This window comes from Urocitellus parryii, chromosome 4, assembly GCF_045843805.1.
Source record: "Urocitellus parryii isolate mUroPar1 chromosome 4, mUroPar1.hap1, whole genome shotgun sequence".
Lineage (NCBI taxonomy): Eukaryota > Metazoa > Chordata > Mammalia > Rodentia > Sciuridae > Urocitellus > Urocitellus parryii.
In genome coordinates this window covers 9526629-9553746 of record NC_135534.1, presented here as the reverse complement: position 1 = coordinate 9553746, position 27118 = coordinate 9526629, and the positions used below count along the sequence as shown (strand labels likewise).

Genomic DNA, 27118 nt, shown 5'->3' with positions numbered 1-27118 from the left:
TCAGGCAGTTAAAGGTTTGGGCCTGATGCTATCAACAACCGCTGAGATGACCGCACCCGCAGCCTTTGCTCCGTTCATCAGGGCGTGCTCCACCTGCAAAGCACACCAGGCCACAGGGCAGTCAGCACCCATCCTAGCCTGGCACCCTCTGCTGCCTCTGCCCCACCATTCCCCTTCAGGAACCAGCCTGCCCGGAGTCTTTTCCCAGAGAAGGAACCAGCCCGTGCTATCATATATTTCCAAAAATTCTAGAGCTGCGAGAGACCAAGAGAGGCCAGGACTGCTGGAGACGGGCACCCAAGGCAGACAGGCTTTCTCTTGGGAAGCATTCAGGGGTCTTGGTCCTCATCTTCCTGCAGCACAGGGGCTGGCTCCAGGCGGGGCTTAGAGGCCACTGAGCCCTTTTTATGGGGAACCTGAGAGCCAGGGAGGGGAATTCACTTGGACAGAATTGCAATATATCCAAGGTTAGCCCTTGGCTGGGACCCCCTGACTCCCGGGCCCAGAATTCCTCAGAGGGCTTCAATCATGCCCTGCATCCTCGGGGGCTTTTCTTCACATACAAATGCTCATGGGATGGGAGATCCCTCGTATCAGAGCCCACCAAGACCCTGAGCACTGGAGCACACAGAGTGAAGCACAGGCGAGCAGAGGAGGCAGAGTCCAGAAGAGGGCAACCAGAAAGCACAAAAAGGAGCGGGAGCAGGTTGGAGGCCTGGCAGTGCTCACTGGGGGGCATGAGGACAGCAGAGAGACCAATCATAGGATTTGAGCCCAGTTAGTTCAGAGAACAGAAGAAACAGAAGAAATAAAAATGGAAAAATTATGATCCACCTTTAACCTTGATTTTTGGCATCCAGTTAAAAGGAAACAATACACAGTTCGTCGGTTCATCTCATGAGGTTTTGTCAAGGGTCAGCTACTAACAAGAACCATCCAGATTCTTACAGATACTTGGGCTTTCAAGTCTCCCGCACGTGTACTCTATTAATTCATCAATGCCCTGTACAACAGGGGGTGGGAGCGTCACACAGCCAAATGCAACAAGAGGCAGGCAGGTAGATAATGGAGAGGAGCAGGGAACACCAACTCCCACACACCCTTCAGAGCCACAACCAGGTCCTGCAGAGGCTCACTATGCAAGAACACTGGCCCAACCGCCTGATCAATTGGTTGTTCAAGAAAAGCTGGAAATTTTATTTTTGTTTTGGAAAAAAAATTAGATGGTATTTCTTGATATTTATGGTCTAATGAGCAAATTTATGTTTTACTTATCTCCTCAATTTTCATTAATAGGACCTGAGGATTTATCTCAGATCATTATTAAATTGCTATTTAAATAACGTATAACATTTTCACTAACTTTTATATGGACTTATAGATTATGAAAACCCTAAGATTGTCACAGCCTTAAATAAATGCCACTTTTCTAGTTATATATCAAAATGATCCTTAATAAAGTCATTAAAAATATATAAAAAAAAAGAAAAGCTGGAATCCAGACCTCTTTATGTAAAATGTCTAGATTTTTAAATGTTGGCAAGTAACTTGAAAAACATGTGACAACAACAGATCCAAGATGTGACCAGCAGTCTGCAACTTTAACAATTCAGCATCCGCCTCAAGTCTCAGAAACCGAGCAACTAGACAGAGACCACCACCCTGGCTAAGGGCCGAGCTGGGACTTCACTCGGGTGGTGTTCCCATCAGCACCAGTGCTTTTCCTCCACCTCCACGGGGGAGCAGAGGTGCACATGCTTCCTGAACCACACGGTCCTGTAAAAACAGAAAGCCCAGCTGGCACAAATAGCATGAGGAAGCCAGTGATGGGCCACACTGATCCCTGATGAGTTGACAGAGCCCAAGGAAGCTCCACGGGAAGCCACCGTCAGACTAAGTGGGACCACACCTGCTGGCTCCTGTGCACGCCGTATCTGAGGTCGTTGACGAAGTGCTCACAGTTCCCTTCGATGAGGCTGTACTGCACGATCTTGTTGATCATGTTCTTCGTGCGCTGGATGATCTTGTCCACCGGCAGGGGCAGGTAGGTCCCGTCCAGCTTGTTGTTGATCTTCCAGGAACACCCGTGCAGCACGTCCTGCAGGCGGCTATATTTCACGACTGCGCGGTTGCTGAAGACAGAAGTTATGCTGCCAACCTCAAATTCCTCACCTGGAGACCAAAAGGAAAAGAAAAAAAAAAAGTGGGAAAGCTGCGAGGGGGTGGGGCGGGGCGCTGGCTCAGCCCAAGGCTTCGGGAGGGGCTTGGATTAAATGAACCTCCAAGGACCACCTTTCCAGAGAAGCCTTGGGCCTGCACACTCCACTCCCACAGGAATCTTTTAATATCCTCTCCAGAAGCTCCTTAGGCTGTGGCCCTGTCCTGGCCAGCACTGACCTGACCAAGCCTGAGGACCTGAGTCTTGTTTCCTAACCAGAGTTCACTCACCTCTACCCTCTGGATAAGTGTCAGCTCTGGGTAAAGGGTGGTCACATTCACAATTACATGCCTCCGTCAGGTGAGGACAAGCGGTCACAGCTCTGAATGTCCACTTCCACCAGTGCCCACCTACATCCCCTGGGACTTCATCTCCACTCAAACATAGGGATTTTTATGAAGGGTTTTTTTGTTTGTTTTGTTTTGTTTTTGCAAATGGGCTGAAAGTCTTTGAAAAAGAGAGAGAGATTTGAAAGGTGCTGCCTTATGTTAATCCTCGGAGGAGACAGAGACTCAGAGAGGTTAAAGAACCTACTGAAGCCAGTGCATGGTCATTTAAAACCAGCTAGAAGACAGGATTTTGAATGCTCTTACCAAAAACAAATGATAAGTGTTTGAGGCATTGGATATGCTAATTACGCCAATACGATAACTACACCTTGTGTATCAAGACACCACACTGTACCCCATAAGTATCTATCATTAATGTGGCATATACACATAAAACTGGGGGGGGGAGATTGTTTTTTCACTGCAACTACTTTGATAGGCAAATCCATGTCCCCCCACCACCACCTCTTTGTAAGGTGTCCAAGAGCATGAACTGTTCCTCGTTCTTCTCCTCAGACAAGAGCAAACTTAATAAGAGCATGCAGTAGACAATTGAACATTCGGGAACAGAGATGGCAGAATTCGTTTTTACAGAAAGATCTGAGGGGGGTGCATAGTGTTAACCATTTCTTTGCTTATGCAAGAGGGGAGCTCGTGGACTGCGTGTGGAAAGGGGAGGTGGAGAGGAGTTTTTACATTCTTCAGTTAGGCTCTAGACAGGAAATGCAGAAGGAAGTGGGTGGGGCTGAGAAGAGAAGTGGCTCGGGAAAGGGGCTCTGCTCAGTGGTGAGGTCCCAGCAAGGTGAGAGACTGGGCCACAGCAAAAGGACCACACATGAGGATAAGTGTTAACAACAGGCTGCGGCCACAGGCCTGTGGCATGTTATTCTTTGGTAATTTCATTCTGAACAGTCAATGGGATACTAAAGTCAAATGTCCTCAGAGAGTAGTGACCAGTGACTTCTTCCCCCACCCTGCCCCCCAGGCACCATCTCCTGAGGCCACCCTGTGCTATTTTCAGTTTTAATTGTTGCCCCTTCTGTTCCAGTCCCTCTCCACAGTCACCACCTGGTCCCCTGAAATCTCCACTAAACTTCCATTCACCCAAGTTCAACGTGAGGCTGGAGTTAATGCTGCTTTGAGAACAGATGAGCCCTGGGTCCACATTTAGGGTAAAGCAGCAAGAATGAGGATGAAGGTGTCACAGGAGAGCTCAGGAGCAGGAAGCAGCATTTGGAGATAACGGGAAGGAAGTGACAGGTAAGCATCCACCACCACCCCCTCAGGGGTATCTGCAGAAATATGAAGAAGGATGCTGAACTGCTGTCAGTACAGAATGGAGGCTTGTGTTCCTAAATTTGTTCTCTGTAAAAGTGCTCTAGAGGTCCGGGGAACTAAGGGGACACTCTGCATTTGTGTCTCTCAGGCTGGACACTCAGTGGCTACTGGAGAACAGAGACCAGGCTCTACTTCACAGTTAATGAAGGTCCAGGAATGCTCCAGGGTGTTTTATTGCCAGAGAACGGCAGCAGCTGAGGGACACGGTAATTGAGTGTACTTGTATTTATACTGATAACTTCAATGTCAATATTTCAGTCTTGTCTCCTCTCTTACTCGGAGGAGCCAGATGGACCACATAGTCATCTTCTACATAGATGGCCCAGTGCTCATAGCCAATTCGAAAAATCTCAATCAGGTCTCCGGGTCTGGGTCTTGGTTTGATCTGTAATTGGGGAGGAATAAAAAAAAGAAGAATAAACTGCACAGACCCAAGGAACTCCCAAGACCCCTTTTGGGGATGAGTGAGCTACAGTTCACATATAGATCCCCTCCCTGGAGTTCATCTCTTAACAGAAAGAAAATGAAACTGCAGGATGCCCCTCTCCTGCCACCATCCGCAGGATCAAGCCGTCGGGGCCGTCTATGCAGGGATCACGCACTGCCTCGGCTCCGAGTGCACAGTCTATGCCTGTGATGAGTGGCTGGGCTACTTGAAGCACTTCTCCTTTGAATGAGCATGTTGCACTTTCGGAGGAGAAGGCACTGCAGGGGCACTGAAAGAGGGGGACCCTCCAGAGTTTGGGACCAGGGAAGGCAGGATGCTTGCTGGTCAGTGGTGTGATTTGAGGACCACAGGTAGAGCTCTGCCTCATCCCAGAACCCTCAGCCCTATCCACCTTGTAGTCTTGACCTGGTCATCACATTTATGGAGTCCATTTAATAGGGAAACCAGGGTCCAAAGCCCTCCTTCCCCTGCCAGCACCCTGATTTCCTTGCAAGTCCCCTGGATGGGCCGCCTCCTCTGCATGCCCACACCACCAGGGGCTGGACCATTCCAGGCCTGCTTGCACAGACCGCACACCAGCTCCAGCCTGGCAAAATCAGTGAATCTGTTATCAAGGGAGTTGAACCACATCTCCCCGACAAAAGGTCTGAGCCTCTTCCAAGTGTGTCCTTCCTTGAGCACTGTCCCTCGGCCCTGGGAGACCCTAGAGCGTGTCCTTGTTTCTTTAATCATGGTTTCACAATTCTTTAAATTCCTCCTGTTTAAACTACTACGTGGTTTCTGTCTCCTGATTGGATCCAAACTACTGGTAGACTATCTGTCAAAGAGGCCTGAAGGAGAGAGTGTCCATCTAACAGGCATTGTGTGTGTGCATGTGTGTGCATTTCAGGGAGAGAAGTAGAGAGACAATGAGGCCATGATGAGCATCCACGTTGTTAAAATACTTGTCAAGGGGCTGAGGTTGTGGCTCAGTGGTAGAGCGCTTGCTTAGCATGTGTGAGGCACTGGGTTCGATCCTCAGCACCACATAAAAATAAAAAATAAATAAAATAAAGGTATTGTGTCCATCTACAACTAAATTTTTTTTAAAAAAAAGTACTTGTCAATCACTCCATCTGTGTTAGATCGCAGGGCACTAGGAATTTCCCAGAAAAGAAAATGGTACAATCTTTAATGTACATAGTGAGGTGGGTATGTTGGTGAATGTGAGAATGCATGTTTGTGTAACATAAATGTGCCTGCTTGTGTGTATGTGAATGTGTAGGTGAACATAGATGAAGATGCATGAATATCTGGGGGTCCATAAGTGTGAGAGTGGCTAAATGCGTTCACATTGCCTCGGGCTCCCCTGATAATGGATTTCTTGTAATAATCAGAGTTCTTTTATCCTTGTTATTCCAGTAGTTGTGCTCAAAAGCATAAAATTTCCCCCTAAATTCTTATTCCCAAGCTCCTCCTACCTCCCAAACTATGGCTGTTTTTCCAGGAGTCATCCTGGGAGGAAGCTTCTGCTCACCAAGGCCTGCCTGGGCAGCAGGTCAGAGGTATGAACTACTCCAACCCGCCTATCTGCTTTCCAATGGCATTGCTCCTTACCCCGGGCTGCAATGAGTTTCTCACTTAGTCTAATTTCCTCAGGGCTGTTTCTCTTCTCCCACTTCCCAGCCTGATTTTTCCTGGCTGAGGACAGTCGTTTGCCAGAGGAAGAATTTGCAGAAGTAAAAGTGGCTCTTGTACTTATTTCTTTAAAAGCTTTTATATCATTTACATTCCATAAGGTGTATGCATTTTAATTGTACAGTTTGATAGCTTTTATAATTCATAGTCTGTGCAGCTGTCACCACAATCCAGTTTCAGAACTGACCACTATATCCCGACGACGCCCCATGCCCATCTGCAGTCCTTCCTAGTTCCCACCCCCCAGACACAACCTATGCCCATAGCTGTCACTTCCCTTTCTCTCTACCATCCCCAACCCCAGCCCCAGGCAACCACTAAGCTACTTTCTGTCTCTGTAGATTTGCCTTCTCTGGACATTTCATATAAATGAGATCAGTCACACAGCAGGTGGCTTTTTGTGTCTGGCTTCTTTCACCCACAGTAATGTGTTGTCCCATCCACATCATGTCAGATATATCAGGGCTCCATTATTTAGAGGCACCACATTCTCCCTCACTGATTTTGTTCTTTGTTTTTGTCAATAGTATTTTAAGTATTCTGGGTTCTTTGCTTTTCCATACAAATTTTAGGATCACTTAGTAGATCTATATTTTTTAAAAAATACTTGTATTTCAGGAGAGTTTGCATTTAATTTATGCATGGACTTGGTAAGGGATTTTCCAACCCAGACATGGACTGTCCTTGCATTTATTTACAGGTTTTTTACTCTTCCTCACCAATAGTTTATGGTCATATTTTTTGTGTGTTCAATTTATTTTTGAGTATTTTTATGCCATAATGAATAGTTATTTTCTTAATTTCTCTTTCAGATGTTTTATAGCTGAAATATAGAAACACCATTGATTTTGGGGCATTAATCTTACATCCTGCAATGTACCAAACATATTTATTCATTTTAATTGCTTTGTAAGTGTGTTTTTATACAAACATCGATTAGAAGTGATGAGACTGAACATCCTCACCTTGCTCCTCATCTACTCACTTGCCATTCAATATGTTAGTTGCAGGTTTTCATAGGTTCTGTTTTTCAGGTTAAGAAAGATCTTTTTTTTTTTAAGAGGATTTTTAAATTTTTAAGAGAATTTTTATCACGAATGGCAGCTAGATTTAGTCAAATGCTTCTCCTGGGTGTTTTAATCAGATTTTGCATTGCTGTAACCAAAACATCTGACAAGAATGACTTCGAGAAGGATAAGTTTATTTGTGGCACATGGTTTCAGAGGTCTCAGCCCATTAACAGCTGACTCGGGGTCCAAGGTGAGGCAGAACATCCTGGGGGAAGTGCCCAGTGGAGGAAAGCCACTCAGCTCACCTGAGTCAAGAAGCAAGGACCAGTGGGAGTGAGGAGAAGAGGCCAAGGGAAAGATGAATGCTTCCAGGGCACCCCACTCCACAGTGACCCACCTCCTCAGGCCACACCCCACCTGTCTACTGTCAGTCCATTCAAACTAGGATGAACTAATTAGATTGCAGCTCTCATAATCTAACCATTCCACTTCTGAATATTCCTGCATTAAACAGGTGATTTGGGGGGAAAACCTCATATCCAAACAATAACACCGGGGACATTGAGAGGATCCTATGATTGTGGTCCTTTGCCCCATTAATGGTGTTTTACATTAACAGATTTTGGAGTGGCACACCAAACTTGCATTCCTGGGATAAATCTCACATTGTCATTGTGCACAACCTTTTCATGTGTTGCTGAATTCAGTTTGCTACAATTTTTCTGAGGATGTTTGCATCTATATTCTTAAGAGATAATAGTGTCCAGTTTTCTTTTCTCTGTATATCTTTGTCCTTCTTTGATATCAGGATAATTACTGTCTTCATAGAATGAGTAGGAAAACATTTACTTTGTTTTCATATAAGTTTCTGAAGGATTGGTAACCTTTCCTCTTTATACATATGGAAGAATTCTCCAGTGAAGTCATCTGAGCTAAGCCTATTGTTCCACCCTCTGTGCTAGAGATTGAACCTAGGGCCTCAGGCAGGCTAGGCAAGCACTCTACCAAGCGCTACATCCCCAGCCCCGTAAAATTCCTTTCTAATGTTTGTAAGACTGGTGGTGAGTCCCTTCTTTCATTCCTGATTTTGTGAATTTGAGTTCCCTCTCTTCTCTCTCTCTCTCTCTCTCTCTCTCTCTCTCTCTCTCTCTCTAAAAGTTTGTCAATTTTATCTTTTTGAAGAACCTGGTTTTGGCTCTATTGATCTTTCTCTATTCCTTGTTTTATATTTCATTGATTTTTGCTTCAATAATTATTTTATTCTTTGTGGTTGCTTTGGGTTTAGTTTACTTTGTTTCTTTGCTAGTTTCTGAAGGAAGGAGATTAGATTGCTGATTTGGGGTCTTCTTTTCTAATGAGGGTTTACAGCTATAAATATTCTTCTAAACACTGTTTTAACTGCATTTCATAAAACTTCAAATGCTTTGTTTGCATTTTCATTCAGCTCAAAGTATTTTCTAATGTCTCTGCTTCTTTTCTGACACATGAGTTATTTAGAACTGTTTTAATTTCCAAATACTATGATTTCCCAAACTGTTATGATGTTATTTCATGTGATCAAATAAAATATTTCATATTATTTCAATCTCTTTAAACTTATAGACACTTGCTTTAGGTCTTAAAATAGGGTCTACCCTGAAAAACATTCATGTACACTTGAGATGAAGATATATTTTGCTGTTGTCAAGAAGTGTCAGGACAAGTTGGACTGTGGTTCAAATTTTCTACAGTCTCATTGATTTCTTGTTTAGTTGTTCTGTCCATTTTCAGTAGTAAAATATTGAGGTTTCCAAACTATTATTTCTGAATTGCCTATTTCTCCTTTAATTCTATCACGTTTTGCTTCGCACATTATAGGGTTATTTGCTGGGTGAGCATGTGTTTTCATAATTGTTATATTTTTCCAATGAATTAATTTTCTGTCATTATAAACTGTCCCTTTTTCTGATAATATCCTGACACTCCTGCTCTTGCTACTATTTACCATCTTTTTGTATCCTTTTACTTTAAACCCATCTCTAACTTTGGATTTAAACTTTGGATGGGATACGACTCAACCTTGTGCTACTGAGTCAGATGACCTCTGCCTTTTTTGAAACATTTAATCCATTCACATTTAATCAGGTTGGATTTATGTTTGTCACTTTACAATTGGTTTTCTACAAATTGTATGTCTTTTTTAATTTGTTTTTTTTGTTTGTTTGTTCCTCCAATATTCTTTTACCAATTTCTTTTGTATTAAATACATACATAACTTCCAATGTATCATTTTTATCCCTTTGTTGAGTTTTTATATTTTTAATTATCTTCTTGCTGATTGCTCTGTGGTTGTCACAATATGCATCTTTACTTATCACTATCCACTTTAGGGTAATGTTAACTGAATTCCAGGAAAATGTGGAAACTTTGCTTAACTTTGTTTAACTCCCTTCCCTCCCCTCTCCCTTATCCTATTATTGTCAGATAAATCTACGTAAGTTGTAAATTCAATATCATGTTAGAAATATCATTTTATACAAACTTCCATTTTTAAATTAACTAAGGGAGGAAGAACATACATGTATAATACAGAGAGAATTTTATATTAACTAGGTATCTGTCATTTCTGGTGCTATTTCTTTCTGTCTAGTTTCATATCCTGATTTGATGGAGCTTTTTTTATTGCACTATTATTATCATATTTATTACATCTTTGCATGCCAGAAGACCAAGGACAGAACTGAAAATTATTATTTCATCCAATTGTCTTTTAAATGAGCTTCATGCTCTCTTTTATAATATAATAACCTTCCTGGTACTGTGATGGCTCGGATCTGGAATGTCCCCCAAAGGCTCCTGTGTTGAAGTGTGGTCCCCAGTGCAGCAGTGTTCAGGCTTTGGGGAGGCGATTGGCTCCTGCGTGCTCTGACCTCATGAATGGATTCCTCCATTGGTGATTTCACAGCAGAATGGACTACCAGGAAGTAGAATCCGTTGGAAGATGTAGGTCTCTGGGGCATGACCTGGAGGGGTACACCTTATCCAAAGCAGTGGGGACAGCCAACCATGGACTAACACCCTAAGCCAAAATAATATTTTCTCCTTTAAATAGTTTCTATTAAGTATTCTGAGAGACAGAAAGCTAAGCAGGTGCTCCACATTTCCTCCTGTGGATTAGAATTACTCACTCGGGCAGCCTGCAGTCTTGACCTTCCATGGTCATGTGCCACTGAAATGACCATTGTTATCAACATGATCTCCGGGCCATGGCACTTCCCAACTGTGCTCCTAACAAGGTTGGTTTCCTCGGCTGCCACTGTCAGGGCTCCCGGGTGGACCACACTGCAGCCTGCAGGTCTTCCTGAGGTTCTGAGTTCTGTAGACCTTCTCCAGCCGACACTTCTCAAGCACTGTACGTACACCTCTGATAGAATTTCCAGACCCTTTAAGTGGCGTCTTGAGCAGTTCTGTCAGACCTTATTTTTGCTTTTGGGGGAGAGGATGTGCTAGAATCTGAACTTAGCTATTCCAGAAATCCTGCTCACTGTGGGAGGATGACTTTTTATGGGAACAAAGCAGACGGTGTACACCACAATACTTCATAAAAGGATTCGAGGCCAAGAGAAATTAAGTTATCTTCCCAAAGTCGCAGAACAAGTCTGTGGGCCACAGCCGGGACCAGAACTAGGTCCTAGCCAGACCAATACTTCTGCCTTAAAAGGGAAGTGTGGTGGCAGTCAGCATCTACTAGAGAGCCCCCCAAGCCAGGCCTCTCACCCAGAAAGCAAAATTACAGGGCAGAACTGAAACTGGATTTCATATTCTTTTGCCCTAGGACCAAGGAAAGAGAAACGGATATAGCCCTCCTTATACCCTAGAAGATGGTGTGTCTGGGAGCTAAGGGTTGCGAGGACAGCATGTAATGGTGACACTGATCAGAAGCAATGCGATTATGGCAGATGGCACGAGATGGATATGGTGAAGCAGGGGTGGGGAGAGAGGGAGGGAAGGAAGGGGAAGAGCAGAGAGGAGCTTTCTCTTTTGAGAACATTAAAAAGGAGCAATTACCAATTCTCCTTGTGACTCAAATGTTAAGAGTGTATCATGTCTCCTTAAGCAAATGCCTCTGCCTTGATAGATGGTGGAAGGATCTAAAAGCAATGTTTCAAAATGTCCATGAGGAAGTCTGAATCCCAAGCATTTTCAAACTCTTTTTTAAAATATGAACACAAGCCAGGCACAGTGGCTCACACCTGTATTCCCAGCAGCTCAGGAGGCTGAGGCAGAAGGGACGCAAGTTCAAAGCCAGCCTCAGAAACTTAGGGAGGCCCTAAACAACTTCTAATTTATCATTTTAATGATAAAACCCTGGTTTTATCTTGGTAAAACCCTGTCTCTAAATTTAAAAAATAAAAAGGTCTGGGGATGTGGCTCAGTGGTAAAGCATCCCCTGGGCTCTATCCCTGTACTTCCCCCCCACCAAAAAAAAAAATTAACATAGGTTCAAATTATGCATGTGCTGATACAGGTAAACAGTTGAATTACCTTTAATTTACAGTTTAAGTATATACAGATCTTTGATTCTCAGATTTTCTAATTAGTTTTTCCTTTTGAGAGAGGGAGATGACTTACTCCCTTTAATGTCTTTAACTGGATACATGCACTAACTAGCTGAGGCCCTTTCCACCCTTCTATACGCGTGATACACAAAAGCCCAGAGGCCTGTCCTTACTGATATGGTTACCTAAAGGCCATTAACATCTAAGTCTTAACTCTGGACAAATAAGAAAGGTCCGTGGATAAAGGATGAGCAATAAGTGTAGATGCAGGTGCAGAACTCAAATCCCTCAAAGTTAGCCATGTCTGCCCCTGATCAGGGTGGAGGCAGAGATGGCAACAGCACGGCCACAGGGAAGGCTCTGCTGAGTGTGAGATGTTGTGTTACCCTGAACCAACCTCTGACTCCATCTCACTCTACCTGAGCGCAAACCCCTGTACCTGGGAGTCCTGCCCAGTGCCATTCCCCCTCCACCCAGGCCATCAAGCCAGATGGACAGTCACATCTGTTCTTCCTGGGAACATGTGGTTCCCCCATAGACCTACTTCCCTACCCACCACATAGCCAATGACTTCCCACCCCTGGAGCACAACAACAATCAGAGCTATCGAAGGATTCCTGTTGTTCTTTCCTGGAATAAATGAACACAGACAATAGGTAGTGGCACCAGTCTATGCCAGAGGAAAACCTGGTGAAATCCGACTTCAGCCATCAAGGATGCAGACAAGCTTTGTGGTGCAGGAAACAGAAAGCCCAGGAAACAGAAAGCCCAGGATTGTGGGGGGCAGGGGACATCTGGAGGATTTGAAGGAATTTTCTTTCTTTAACACCTGCGAGATTGCCCCTTGAGGGGACAGTAAGGTCAAAAACTGAATGAGATTCACACAGACCTAAGATTCATCGGAGCTACCCACTTTCAGTTTTCGCCCACTGTAAACTGATTGTATCAGGCATGGTTCTCAGTGTTGATCACACCTTGGGATCACCTGTGGAGTCTTGAGAGGTTCAGAAGAGGCTAGCGCATGGCCTAGGTGCTAGAATTTCAAGCGCCATCCAGGATACTAAATAAGGTCAAGGTTACCCTCTTTTGGAGACTCTTCCAAGTTCCCCTCCTTCTCTTTCTTTACTTTTCCGTCTTCCTGTCCTTTTGGAATCACAGGAACCTGTCCCTGTCCTCCCAGTGGGCCTCCAATCCCACATGATTCTCCAAGCTTCAATTCCAGGGTAAGGTTTTCTTGACTTCTCTCCTTGGAATGAGCTGTTATTTCAAAACCCTCCCTTCGTGAGCTATTTATTTCCTTCGTCCAAGGTGGCAGCTCAGCTCTGGCCTTGTCCCAGAAGTGGGTACCCACTCAGAAAAACTGGTCTTACGTAAGGCCTCCTGGGTAAAACTGGGTTCTGAAAGTACTATAAATTCAACAGGTGTGTGTGGTGCAGGGAAGGCATGGAGCCTCAAAAGTTGACATGGCAGAAAAGAGAAAATATCCATGAGAGTCGTTCCCTGCCCCACACCTTCAGTTTCCCTTTCTGCAGTTGTCATCTGTGGTCAACCACAGTCCCAAACTATAGAGGGACATTTCCAAATTCCACACAATGGAAATTGCACACTGGTCTGAGTAGCACGTCGGACGAGGCTGTGGGAGAAGGAAGGCGCCTGGCTGTGGTGGGGGCTGAGGCCTTTCTGATGTGGACTCAACAGGAGACAGAAGGTGAGAAACCAGAGACAAGGAGGCAGACAACTCTCGTTGTGCTGGCTGTGAAGGGAGGAGACACAGTGGAAAATGCCAGGGCCTGGGGTGGGGGCGCCTCCTAGATGGGTATAAAGCCGGGAATGAGGCTCTGACAGAGAGGGAGACGCTGCAGACGGCAGAGAAGGAAAGTTAATCGGCAACCCAAGGAGTCCTGGGAAAGAAAGCAGAGGGGCCAAGATCAGGAGCGCGCTGAGGACTCAGCCTGAAGACAGAGAGGTCAGGGAGGGCCTCCCTGAAGACAGAGGTGTGTCTTCAGGTGATTTGCTCACAGCCTCGCCTGACATTCTCCTCCAGCAGTCTCTGCACTGCCCTCCAGGTGGAATGATCTCCCAGATCTTCACATAATTTTCTCCTTCTTGCCTTTGACATCTCAGCCTAGATCTGACTTCATAGAGGTCTCTCCTGACCATGCCGTCCAGAAGCCACCGACTAGGGGCGCTTAAACAGACATTCTCTTCCCTACTGTTCTGGAAGCTGGGAAGTCCACCATCAAGGTGCAGCAGGCAGGAGTCATTCTGGGGACTCTCGGATAGCTGCTGTCCCACTGTGAGCTCACATGGCCTCTTCTTCATGTGTGGTACAGGGAGTGGGTGGGGAAAAGAGAGAAAGAGAGCTCCCTGGTGTTTCTTCCCTTTCTCTCTCCCTCCCCCTCCTCCTCCCCTCTGCCCCTGCTCTCCCTCCCCCTCCCCCCTCACCAGTTGTGTTTCTTCTCTTAAAGGCACTAATCCTATCAGCTCGCCACCCCCATGACTACCCTCAACTACTTCCTTACTCCAAATGCAGCCACACTGATGGCTTCGGCTTCACATATGAATCTGGAGGAGACCTACACACCTAGTGCCTAACAACTCCCATGGGCTGGCTGGGAAACCAGGGAAGAACAGTGCTGGCAATATGGAAAGACCAAGACAGGAGGAAGGAAAGAGACTGGTTCATCAGAGGAAGGGAGACAAACACACAGCGGGCGGGATAGCTGGTGCACATGAGCGGGCAGATGAAGACAGAGATGACATGTGGACACAGGGAATAGAAAGGGTAAGGGAAAGGATGCTGTCAGGTGGGTGTGGACCTATGTCCGTGTCCAGAAATCGCTAAGGCCTAACTTCTGGAAAACAGCAGGAGTTCCTTAGGTACTGGAAGAACAAGATGCATTTATTTCATCTGCCCTCCTCTCTTGGCATGAATTCACTTATTACAAAAGCAGTGATTCCATGCATTTTAAAGAGATGTACATGGATTGGTAACAGCAGCAGAAACAATAGTTTGGTGATTGCAGGGTTGCATCCAGAGCTGCACAGTGGCCTGGGAGAATAAGTAACACTAGAGAAGGTAAAATGAGCATGCCCACCAAAGATACATGCAGAGACACAGACCTCCACCAGGTGTCAGGCGAAAACAGAACGGCCTGTCATGGCAGGTGTTAGTCATAACTCTCCACAACAGAGAAAAGTCATGAACCCATGTGTCAATGTCATAGAAGGTCCCATATGGGGAACTGGTAATGATGTTGCGCTTCCTCTTCTACTATATTATTTTCTTTTGTAACCCAGGAGGACCTTGAGAGCAAGAATAAAAATATCCTTCCAGACCTCTGCTGAACTACAAACTACAAAGCAGCAATGCTATGAACGCCCTATTTCACTGTTCCTGAGTCAGATCCTTACTTTCACCTCTTCCTGTTTTGCCAGTAATATGTTGTTCTACAGGTCTACTTTTTGCTTATAACGTTACCAAATGGAATTCTAATGGTGATCCATAAAAAGTTAACAAGTCTAGCAGCTCAATTCACAATAGCTAAAATATGGAACCAACCTAGGTACCCTTCAACAGATGAATGGATAAAGAAAATGTGGTACACATACACAATGGAAGATTACTCAGCCTTTAAGAAGAATGAAATTATGACATTTGCAGGTAAGTGGATAGAGCTGGAGAATATCATGCCAAGCAAAATAAGCCAGTCCCAAAAAAACCAAAGGCTGAATTTTTTTTTTATATGCAGATGCTAATTCAGGGCAGGTAGGTCCTAGGGAAGAATAGAGGTACTTTGGATTAGGCAGAGGGGCATAAATGGAGGGTAGAGGGTATGGGGATAGGAAGGACAGTAGAATGAATTGGACATTGTTAACTATGTGCATACATGACTACACAATTGGTGTGATTCTACATCATGTACAACCAGAAGAATGAGAAGTTATTCTCTATTTATGTATGATGTGTCAAAGTGCATTCTGTAATGTATGACTAATTAGAACAAATAAAAAATAACAAGCCTTTACAAAAATTTTGTAAATGAGTCATTAAATATCGAAAAGTAATGGCCACCCTGCAGCTATAGTTAACCTTCTGCATCATAAAACTTGCTAGAGAAGTTGACGTGATAATGGTGTTAAACTGAAAACGTGTATGAGAACACTGACCTTGTCCTGTGCAATACAGAGGTCTTATGAATGTTCACAACTGTTATCAACTTGTTCTGTTCTGTTCATTTAAATCAGTCCTTGGAAGTATAATTTAAACAAATGGTCTTGAAATGTGCTAGAAAGTGGGGTAGTGTCCTGTGAAAATTCCCTTCCCGGAGAACCTGAAATTCTCATTGGTCATTGAGCTTGATAATTCATTAGTCTGACAATGATGACGTAACAACTGACATCTCTATAATCCTAAACAATTGACCTATAGTCTCGACTGATGCTTTTGTCTTCTACCATATAATGAGAAATAAAAACCCATGACTGCTAGAATTATTATTTTACCAAACAGATCAAGAGTCTAATATCATTTAAATGGAAACAACCACAGGGTCATGGTGAGCCAGTGATAACTGTATAGCCAAGTTCTTCAGCATATCCTGAGCCCCTACAATTTGTCACAGTAAAACTATTGCAAGAAGCCCCCATATAAAACACTGGGTCCAATCTCTTCATTTTCTTTATAATTACAAACCTCTTAAAACCTCTGTAAAGATCATATATATATAGATATATCCAAGGGAACTGAAAACATGTCTCCTTAAAAACTTATACATGAACATCGATAGCAGCTTGTTCATAGTAACCAAAAGGTGGACACAACCCAAATGTCCATCAACTGATAGGTGGGTAAACAAAATTATACACATATAATGGAATATTATTTGCCAATAAAAATAAATGAAATATAGGTCCATGCCCATGCATAGATGAGTCTTACGGTATTATGCCATGTGAAAAAAAAAGTCACCAAAATTCACATATTGAAACCATATTCTGCATGAACTGTCCAAAGTAAGTAAATCCCTAGTACCAAAAAAAAATGAGAATTAAAATAATAATATACAAAAAGTTGTAGCCAATAAGATACAAATGCCATAAAATAGAATCACAAGAAATACAAAAACATCAAAAATAAGAGAAAGCAAAGAAAAAATTGAAAAAACAGCACATAAACAAATGATAGACTTAAATCTAACTATATTAATAGTCATATTAAAAAATTAGACTTGGGCTGGGATTGTGGCTCAGTGGTAGAGTGCTCACTTAGTACGGAAGGGACCTGGGTTCAATTCTCAGCAAAATATAAAAAAATAAAATAAAAAAATAAAGGGGCTGGGGATGTGGCTCAAGCGGTAGCGTGCTTGCCTGGCATGTGTGCGGCCCAGGTTCAATCCTTAGCACCACATATAAACAAAGATATTGTGTCCGCCGAAAACTAAAAAATAAATATCAAAAAATTCTCTCTCTCTCTCTCTCTCTCTCTCTCTCTCTAAAAAATAAATAAATAAATAAATAAAGGCATTGTGTTGTGTCCATTTACAACAAAAATCTCTCTCTCTCTCTCTCTCTCTCTCTCTCTTTAAAAAATTTTTAAAAATAAAATAAAATATTGGAGTAAATATCCCAATTAAAAGATTTTTGGATTGGGTTAAAAAAAAGTAAAACCCAACTTTATGCTATCTACCAAAAATGCATTTTAAATACAAGAGCATGATTCACTTAGTAAATGCTATTGAGTACCTGCTGTGCCATACTGAGCATAAACTGGTTAAAAGCAAAAATTAAGAAAAATTCATATATCATGCTAAGACTCATTAAAGAAAGGTGGCATGATTATGTAAATACCAAGCAAAGTAGATTTCAAAGCAATGACCATTATGAGGAATGAACAAGGTAATGTCATAAAGATAAAAGAATAAATTCATCAAGAGTAAACAACGATCTTAAATGTTTTCATGGTGCTTTGGTTTGCGTATGGTTTTATTTGCATATGGTTTATATACCCTTACCAAAAGGTTGGTGTTACTGACGTTCATTCAACAGGGAGGAGCTGTGTGTGGCTTGGCAGGGGGCCTGTAGGTTATCGCAGGAGTGTTCCTGGAACCTAGCTTTCTGGAAGCCCTGGGTTCTCAAAATTTCAAGCCTGGCTCCAGCTCTCTCTGCTTCCCTGATTTGAGACATGACTACTTGTCCTAAAACACTCCCACCATGATGGGATGCCACCCACCACTTTCCCTAGAGGCCAAATCACTGGGAACACCTGCTTTGGAAGTTTGAACCTCCCCAACTGTGAGCCAAATAAACCTCTTTTCTTCATAAGTTGGCTGCCTCAAGTACTTAATTGTTGTAAGGCAAAGTTGACTTGTACACATACATATTAACAGTCCATTACAATTAAGAGTTAACTGATAGCATTGCAAGGAGAAATAAAGAGATCCACAATGACAGTCAGAGATTCTAATACTTCTAAATAATAAAATTGATAGAAAATGTAAACAGAAGATATGAACAACACTATGAACCAGTTTGCCTTAATTAATATTTATAGAACACTCTCTCCAACAATATAATACAGGTTTTTCTCAAGATCTAACAGAACCCTTACCAAATGGACCATAATTGAGGCCATAAAAGAAGACTCAATAAATTTAAATGGATTTAAGGAATTCAAAGTATACTTTCTGACCACAAAAGAACAAATCATAAATTAATAGCAGAAAGATATCTTGAAATTTTTCAAGACTTTGAAAATTAAATATTTTTCATAACCAACAAGTCAATGAAGAAATCAAAAGGGAAAAAAAGCAAGCACTTTGAATGGAACAAAAATGAAAATATATATATCAAAACTTGTGAAATTCCACCAAAGGAGTGCTTTGGGGAAAGTTTATGGCAATAAATACCTATAATAGAAAAAGAAGGAAGGTCTCAAATGAATGACCTCTACTTCCACCTTAAAACCTTAGAAAAAAGAAGTACAAGTTCAGCCCAAAGTAAGCAAAATTAAGAAAACAAAATAAAGACCAGAGAAAAGAACAGAAAACAATATAGAAAAATAAAATCAAAAACTGGTTGAGAAAATCAATAAAACTGATTGAAAACCCTAACCAAATTGATCAGGAAAAACACTAACCAAACTGATGAGAGGGAATTCAGAGAACACAAATATCAGAATGAGCGAGGTGACATCACTACAGATTCTATAGATAATAAATTGTAAGACCATTATTGTTACAGTTTGGATCTGGAGTGTCCCTCAAAGGCCCACATGTTGAAAGCTTGGTCCTCAAGCATGGTGCTATTGGGAGGTGGTGGATCCTTTAGTAAATGGGGCTTAGTGAAGTAAGGTCATGGGGTATGCCCTGGAATGGAGATATCAGGACTCCATTCCAGTCTTTCTCTTTGCTTTCTGGCCATCATGGCCTCCTCTTCCACCATGATCTACTATGCTGCTGCAAGGCCAAAGCAACAGGGACAAGAGATCATGGGCTAAAATCTCTGAAACCATGAGGCAAATAAACCTTTCCTCCTTTTAAGTTCATTTATCTCAGGTTACTTGTTGCAATAACAAAAAACTGACTAGTGCGATTATGAACCACTTTACACCAGTAAATTTGACAAGTTACTGTGCCGAAGTGGAGAAATTCCTTGAAAGACATAAACTATGAAAGCTCACTTAAGAAGAAATAGATAACACAAATATCCCCCTAGCTAATCAAAGAAATTGATTTTACTGTTAGGATCTTTCCCACAAAGAAAACTCTAGGCCTAGATGACTTCACTAGTAAATTCTTCAAAACATTAAAGGAAGAAATCATGCTGGTTGTGCGCAAGAAAAATCATGAAATAGGAATAATTCCAAATTCATCTTATGAGGTTAGCATTACCATAATAACAAAACCAAACAATTACAAGACAATAAAATTAAAGACCAATATATTTTATGAATATAAATGCAAAAAAAATTCAAACAAAATTTTGTAAATTGAATCAAACATGACATTAAAAGGATAATACGTAAAGGTCACATGCGAACTTTCCCCAGTATTACAAGGTTGGTGCAACATCCAAACACCAATCAATGTTATTAAAACTAAAAGGAAAAAATATGTCATCATCTCAACAGGTACATAAAAAGTGTTTTTTAATTGAACATTCATTCTTGATTTGAAAAAAAAAACTATCAAAAAAGTAATAGTACTCAATCTAGTAAATAGTACCTACCAGAAACCTACAGTTTACCTCATACTGTTTTAAAACTAAATGTTTTCCCTTTTAAAGAAATTAGACAAAGATATTTGTTCTCATAATTTCTAATAAGCATTATACAGAAAGTTCTAGCTAGCATAATTTAAGAAAAATAAATGCATCTAGGGTAGAAAGAAAGGAGTAAAGCTGTCTTTATTTACAGATGATATGATCATCTGTCAAAAAATCTAATGGAATCCATCAAAGTAAGTTACTAAAGCAAATAAGTCATTCTAGCAAGGTTGAAGAATAAGAGATAAATATACAAAACTAACTATGTTTCCATTTACTAGCAACAACCAAAAATTGAATTTTTATGTTAAATTTAAATGTGGGGTGAGTGGAGTACCAGGGAATGAACCCAGGGGTGTTTAACCACTAAGCCACATCTCTAGCCCTTTTATTTTCAGACAGGGTCTTGCCAAGTTGCTTAGGGCCTCACTAAATTGCTGAGGCTGGCTTTGAACTTGTAATCCTCCTGCCTCAAACTCCCAAGCCACTGGGATTATAAGAGTCTGCTTGTTGGCCCAGCTTGAATTTTAAAAAAAATTAATACCATTCCAATAGTATCAAAAACATGAGACACTGCCCAAAGATCCACAAATATTTCAAAAGATATAAAATATATTTAGAAGGAAAATTATAAAACATTGCTAATAAAAATTAAACAAGATCAAAATAAAAGAACACGTTTTTATTGGCCAGAAGTTTCTGTACTGTAATTGACAATTCTCTAAAGATTCAGTGAAATTCCAATCAAAATCTCATACTTTTTGTAGAACCTAGAATGGACAAAACAACTCTGAAGATTAAAAAAAAAAAAGCAGAGTTGGAGGACTAATATTACTTGCCTTCAAAAGTCATTATAAAGCTACAGTAATCGAGATGGTAGGATAGTGGAATATTGGCCTCTCAATAGACACACAGAATCAACAGAACAAAGTAGAGTCCAGAAAGAGACCCACAGCTATATGGCAAAAATACAAAAGCAATTCAATAAAAAAGGAAAGCCCTTTTTAATTATTAAAATTTTTATTAGTTATACATGACAGTAGAATGCATTTTGACACATTGTACACAAATGGAGCACAACAGCTCATTCCTCTGGCTGTACAAGGTGCTGAGTCACACCAGTGGTGAAGTCATACTTAGAGTAATAATATCCATCTCATTCCACTGTCCTTCCCAACCTCATGTCCCCTCCCCTCCCCTTACTCCCCACTGCCCAATCCAAAGTTCCTCCATTCTTTCCTATCTCGCCATCCCCATTATGGTTCAGTATCGGCTTATCAGAGAAAATATTTGGCCTTTGTTTTGAGGGGATTGGTTTATTTCACTTAGCATGATATTCTCCAATTATATCCATTTACCTGAAAATGCCATAATATTCCATTGTATGTATATATACCATATTTTCTTTATCCATTCATCTCTTAAAGGGCTGGTTCCATAGTTAGGTATGTGAATTGAGTTGCTATAAACATTGATGTGGCTGTGTCACTGCAATATGCTTATTTTAAGTCCTTTGGGTATAAACCAAGGAGTGGGATAGCTGGATCAAATGGTGGTTCCATTCCAAGCTTTCTGAGGAATCTCCATACTGCTTTCCATAGAAGATGCACAAATGTGCAATCCAAACACCAATGTATGAGTGTTCCTTTTTCCCCACTTCCTCGCCAACATTTATTGTTGCTTACATTCTTGATAATTGCCATTCTGAGTGAAATAGTTTTGATTTGCATTTCTCTAATTGCTAGAGATGAACATTTTTTTACATGTTTGTTGATTGATTGTGTTTCTTCTTCTGTGAAGGTCTATTCAGTTCCTTAGCCCATTTTCTTTTTAACAACTGATACTAGGACAATTGTATATTCTTAAGGGAAAAAATAAACTTTGATCCATACCTCACAACATATACAAAAATTAATCCTAGATATATCAAATATGAAAGGGTAAAATATAAAATTATAAAATATCTAGGGAAAAAAGAGAAATTTTTGTCACTTTGAATTAAGCCAAGATTTCTTAAATACAATACCAAAGGCACAATAAAATTGATAAATTGGATTTCATCAAGATTTTAAGACCTGTTCTGAAAAGATAAGCTACAGAGGGCTGGGGTTATGGCTCTGTGTAAGAGCGATTGCCTAGCATGTGTGAGACACTGGGTTCAATTCTCAGCACCACATATAAATAAAAATTAAGGTCCATCGACAATTTTTTTAAAGTATTAAAAAAAAGAAAAGCCACAGAGAAAATACTGCAAAACATCATCTGGTTAGGAATTTATATGTAGAAATTATGAAAAATTCAGAAAACACACAAACCGATAGGAAAAAACAGAAACAAAGATTTGAATGCTTTGACAAAGAAGATATACGTGGATATACATGAAAAGATGTTTAACATCATTAGTCACGAGGGAAATGCAAAATAAAATGCAAAATAAAACCAACATGAGAAACTTAACATCTACCAGAATTAAAAAGAACATGGAATGACACCTCTTTGGAATTCAGTAAGTTTAACAGGCCACCTGCCATTCATCTAGCAATTTCATTCCTAGCATCACCTCATAGAAAAGAACATACATGTGCATACAAATCCTCAAACACAAATGTTCACGACTGCTTTATTTATCGAAGCCAAAAATTAGAAACAACCCAAATGCTTATCAACAGTTGAATGGATAGACAAATCATGATACATCCACATCAAGAACTAGTGCTCAATAATTTTTTTAAAAAAAAGGGGGGGAGAAGTATTGACAACAAGTAACCACAAGGATATAGCTCAAAATAAATATGTAAAATTCTATAAAGAAGATAGACATAAATAGAGCACATGCAACTTGATTTCACTCCATAAATCTCTAGAAAATGCATACTAATCCACAAAGACAGAAAGAGATTGGTTGTTACCTGGGGATGGGGACATCATGGTGGGAAGAGGGATTACAAAAAGGCATAAAAAACACTTTTGTGCTTGATGGAGATACTCATTATCTCAGTTGTGGCAATGGCTTTCACATCACAGTTGTACACATACGTCAAAAGCTATCAAATTGTACATTTTAAAAATGTGGAATTAAATATGGGTCAACTATACCTCAGTAAGATTTTTTTTAAAAAAAGCATAACTGACATCTCAATTGTTGTGGAGATTTATTAGACACAATCTAAATAAAATACAGTGCAATATATAATGCAGTTTCCATAAGGTCAAAATACTCACTCTAAGAATGCTTGCTAGACTTACCTCAGCTGCTTGCTTTATTAACTTGCCCTCCCTCTCAGGCTTGCGTGTTGAATCCAACTCTATACTCTTCTGGGTGGGTGTGGTCTCCACGTTAATGACGGACTTCTCTCTAAATGATTGTTCAATCACATCCTTAACAACACTATTTCACAATCATTGGAAAATCTGTAATACCATCACTTCAGATTTGTGATTTAAGACCTTTCAGGTTTGGGCTTTGCAGGAGACATTTCCCCAAGCCTTGTTTCTGTGAAGCCAGTTGCTTTCATACAGAACAATTGCTACTTCCTGGTTTTCTGCTGTCTATTTAAAACGTTAGTGATAGCAATGTGTAATGTGAAAGTGGTCAGGTGCAAAATGGAGTCACTGACGTCAAACCCTATGGAAACAGAGCCAGCCAGAGGGAGGCCATGAAGGGTAGGTTTTCATGCACAAATTTCCCAATAATAGGAACTACAGCAAGGAATTCCACAAAAAATCACAAACTTTCATAAAGACCACTGCAACCTAGAAAAAAAGAATATTTCCAGCAACTAACTGTTCAACTTGGATTGGTGCCACCCTTCTCATTGGTCCTTGAACACCCTTATGGGACAGAGTTTATGTAATCCTCCTCATTTTGCCTTTGAAGTTTCCCTTTACCACACTGCCTTGAAATACATTCATGATTTCCATAGCGTGTGCAAGAATCCTGACTTATTCCCAAATAAATATCATAAATTCATTGTTCTTCAGAGTCCATTTATCCTTCCTTCCCTTCCCCTTCCCCTTTCCCTCCCTCTCTTCCCCTCCCTCGCACTCCCTCTCCCCCATCTCCTCTCAATTGACTTTTCAGGTTTTTTTTTTTATTTGCTAATCTTTTAAAATGTTTATCCAAGTGATACTATAATATGGACTTAGAGGCTGCTTTTGCCAAAAGCATTTCACTTGGGCCTATGATGCAAAAAAACTTGGCGTCTTGGGCTTCATTTTGTATCTGTCTCCTTTGCGCTGATCGGTGGCCTTGGATTCCAGCAGCTGCAGGTCTACACTGAAAGCACCTTAGGATGTGTCAAAACTATCCCCCAAGCAATGGCAACTTTCTTATTGCCACCTACAATGCCCTGTCCAATCTACAATGATCCTGAGATACAGATCAGATAATGATCAATTAGACCACAGTTTGATCAAGACTACTGGTCTATGCATACTTCTGATACCACTTGCTATAAAATCTGGGTGCTCGTGTCAATTGCCTCAAAGACAGAGCTAGAAATGCTGGTTCCTAGTCTGCCCAGTATGGCCATACTGACGAAGGCTCCTTTCCTGCTTTTCACCATTATTTTTCCATTTGGTTTCTGGGGCAAGTGGGCAGACTTGATTTGCTAGAGCCCCTTAGTCTGCCCTCTGGCCCACTACTCAGGTAACAATACTTGCACACTAACTAAAAGAGGAAGGGGGAAAAAAAAAGCACCTAAAATTTTATAATGAATCGTAAAGAGGCTCTGCGCCTTCCCTTCTCATTCCAGGGGAAAGCCTCCTGAACTCCTGAATTGTTTCTTCCAATAATTAGCTCCATATTTCTAGAAATCTTCTTAAGCTACAAAGCACTACAACTGCAAGAAATGTGAAAGAAATCAGTCTATTTTTGCAGAAGAGGACTGAAATGGAAGGCAAGAACATGCCATTGAGATAATCTATTTGAGTGAAGTATTTCAAAGCCAAAAAAAAAAAAAATTCCAGGTATGAATCCTATTTGTACTGCCCACTCTCCAACCTTGAGCTAGTAAATCCATGTGTCTGAACCTCAGTTTCATCATCTTTAAAGCAGAGGTGATGTCTGTCTCAGAGTTTTCTAGAGAGTGAAATGAGAAACCATATCTATACATTTGCTATATCACCAACTCAAAAAATGACTTGTTTTACCTTTCCCCTGGATTTAACTCATCTCCAGAACTCAAGGTGTGTTCAGCACAGGTCTTCTCCAAAATTTCAGCCCCTTGGCATTTTTGTTTAAAGGAGGAAAGTGGCATGCTTTTAATGAAAGTACATTGAGTCAATCTGCAAGAAAAATTCCATCATTCATTGTTAGTGACTGACCAGCAACATCATAAGCCTCCTGCTAACGTGATTCAAATTTTAGAAGTCTGGAGAAAAACCCAGCGACTAGAAACTGTTACAAGGAATGCCACAGCAATCCAGTCCAAGCCTAATGCAATTTATTACCAGAAGCACACCAGCCTCCTGCTCACTACTGGTGGTGGTAGGATGACTCACACAGAAACCCCTTCAAGATGTGTTTTAAGAACTGCCACCAAAGTCAATTTTTCAAAACCTTTTCCCATCCAAAGACCCAGTCCTTTCATGCAAAGACTCACCCCTGCTGTATGCTTTCACTGAGTTCTGAAATATCCTGCTGAGGCTGCTTGGGCAGGAACTGGACCAGTGCTTGGGAACCCACAGATTCTTCTAATTCAGAGAAGAGGGGTGTTATTTAAGCCACAATTGCCTTCTCTGCGATTGACACCTACTATAGTGGAGTTGGAGCCAGTGCCCTGAGTTATGCAAGGGTGGACGTGGAGCTCAGGTCTAGAACTCTGCCTGTCTCCAGGTTCCTCCTCAATAAATTTTGGGATAAAGGAGGTGCTAGAGAGTGCACAGCTTCCCAAAGGGGAGACTTTGGGATTGCTGGGGACAGAACCTGAGAGAGGATGAAGAGGTGCGAAGGGAGTCCCCAGATGTCTTGCTCGCTTTAGTTAAATAAAAAATGATCATTTGGAAATACCTCCTTACTAACTTATTTAACACGACCAACAAACGTCTACAAGGAAGGGTTTGATGGCGCCGACCATGCCCAACGACCAGCTGGGATTCGGAGAGCAACCCAGGAAGGCTTCCAGGCCCCCGCCTCGTGGGGACGGTTGGCGATCCCGAGGCAGACCTGAGTGGGGCACCGCTGCACGTCCTGGCCCAGGCTGATCTTCACGTGGCCGGATACTGGCGAGTCTGCGAATGGCCTTGAGGCGCGGCAGGGGCAACCTAGCGAGGTGGCGCGAGAACTTACTATCCCTCGCAGCCGGGCTCAGGCCCATTCCGTGGCTGCGGCCCCGCCGGCCCCCAGGCCTCGCAGGGGACAACGCTCCAGGCGAGTTCCCAATCGGCCAGCCGGGATCCGCGGAGCCGCGGGATGGTGGCACTGGGGCAGGCACGGCGAGGGACAATCGAGGCGGAAGGGCAGAGGGGCGTGGTGCCGGAACGCAGCGCGCAGTAAACGGTGGCAGCGAACGCGCGCGGGGACAACGACGCAGGCAGCGAGCGTGTGCGGAAGGTGAGAGGCGAGAAAGCAGCGCTCGAGACCGTGCGGGGTCTGGGCCGGGGGTGAGGGGACGACCAGGGCGAGGGCTTAGGTGAAAAGGCTCCGAGGTGGCGCTTAATCGAATGTTATGGAGCAATGGGGAGACGCTTGGAGAGGAGTCTGGAGGAGATTAGGGAGATAGGGTTTTAATTAAAAAAAAAATAATAAGATAAATTGTAGAAAATCAGATGTGACTGGGTAAGTATTACTGTCCTTGATGGAGTCTGCCTGCAAACGGGATATTCTGTCAAGGTATAGATAGGTAACAGCGGACATGCTTGAAAACGAGGTGTCTGCTGTCCTTGGGAGGACTTACCTGCAAAAGGGATGTTCTACCAAGTGGGCTAGGAGGGCACTAAGAAAATTTTTATTATCTGTTCTTAACAAAGAGCAGAGCTCAGCATGCTCCAGGCGGGTCACTTCTGATTAGAAAGTAAAACTTCTGTATGCTATGTTTAATTAGCTGAAAGACCTGATTTATTGCTGTTGGAAGGCTGCCTTCTTTGTTCACAATACTATAAAAAGATTGCTTGTATACAATAAAGGACTTTTTTTCTGCTGCTGCTTTGCTTGCTCTGCTTCTTCTTTCTTTCTCATGCTGACCTGCGAGTGAATTACTGCAACTATTGTTTATATAATATATATATACATATATAATGTAATATGTAATATATACAAAATCTCATGGAATGCATGTGGTTATTCAAATTGCTCG

The 27118-nt window shown here is 41.9% G+C and overlaps 1 protein-coding gene across 2 annotated transcripts; it reads right to left on the bottom strand.

Annotated features, from left to right (window-relative positions):
- Plaat5 (phospholipase A and acyltransferase 5) lies at positions 1-26140 on the bottom strand. Of its 2 annotated transcripts, none has more exons than XM_026382287.2 (6): positions 25981-26140; positions 25427-25544; positions 23070-23178; positions 4162-4270; positions 1910-2172; positions 1-93 (listed from the first exon to the last, which is right to left on the bottom strand). In XM_026382287.2, the coding sequence occupies exons 1-6, from the start codon at positions 26138-26140 to the stop codon at positions 1-3; spliced, it is 852 nt and encodes a 283-aa protein (XP_026238072.2). The 2 variants fall into 2 exon arrangements, with proteins under 2 accessions (XP_026238072.2, XP_026238073.2); XM_026382288.2 differs by having other exon boundaries at positions 25427-25517; positions 25990-26140.
- Positions 26141-27118: the final 978 nt, after the last annotated feature.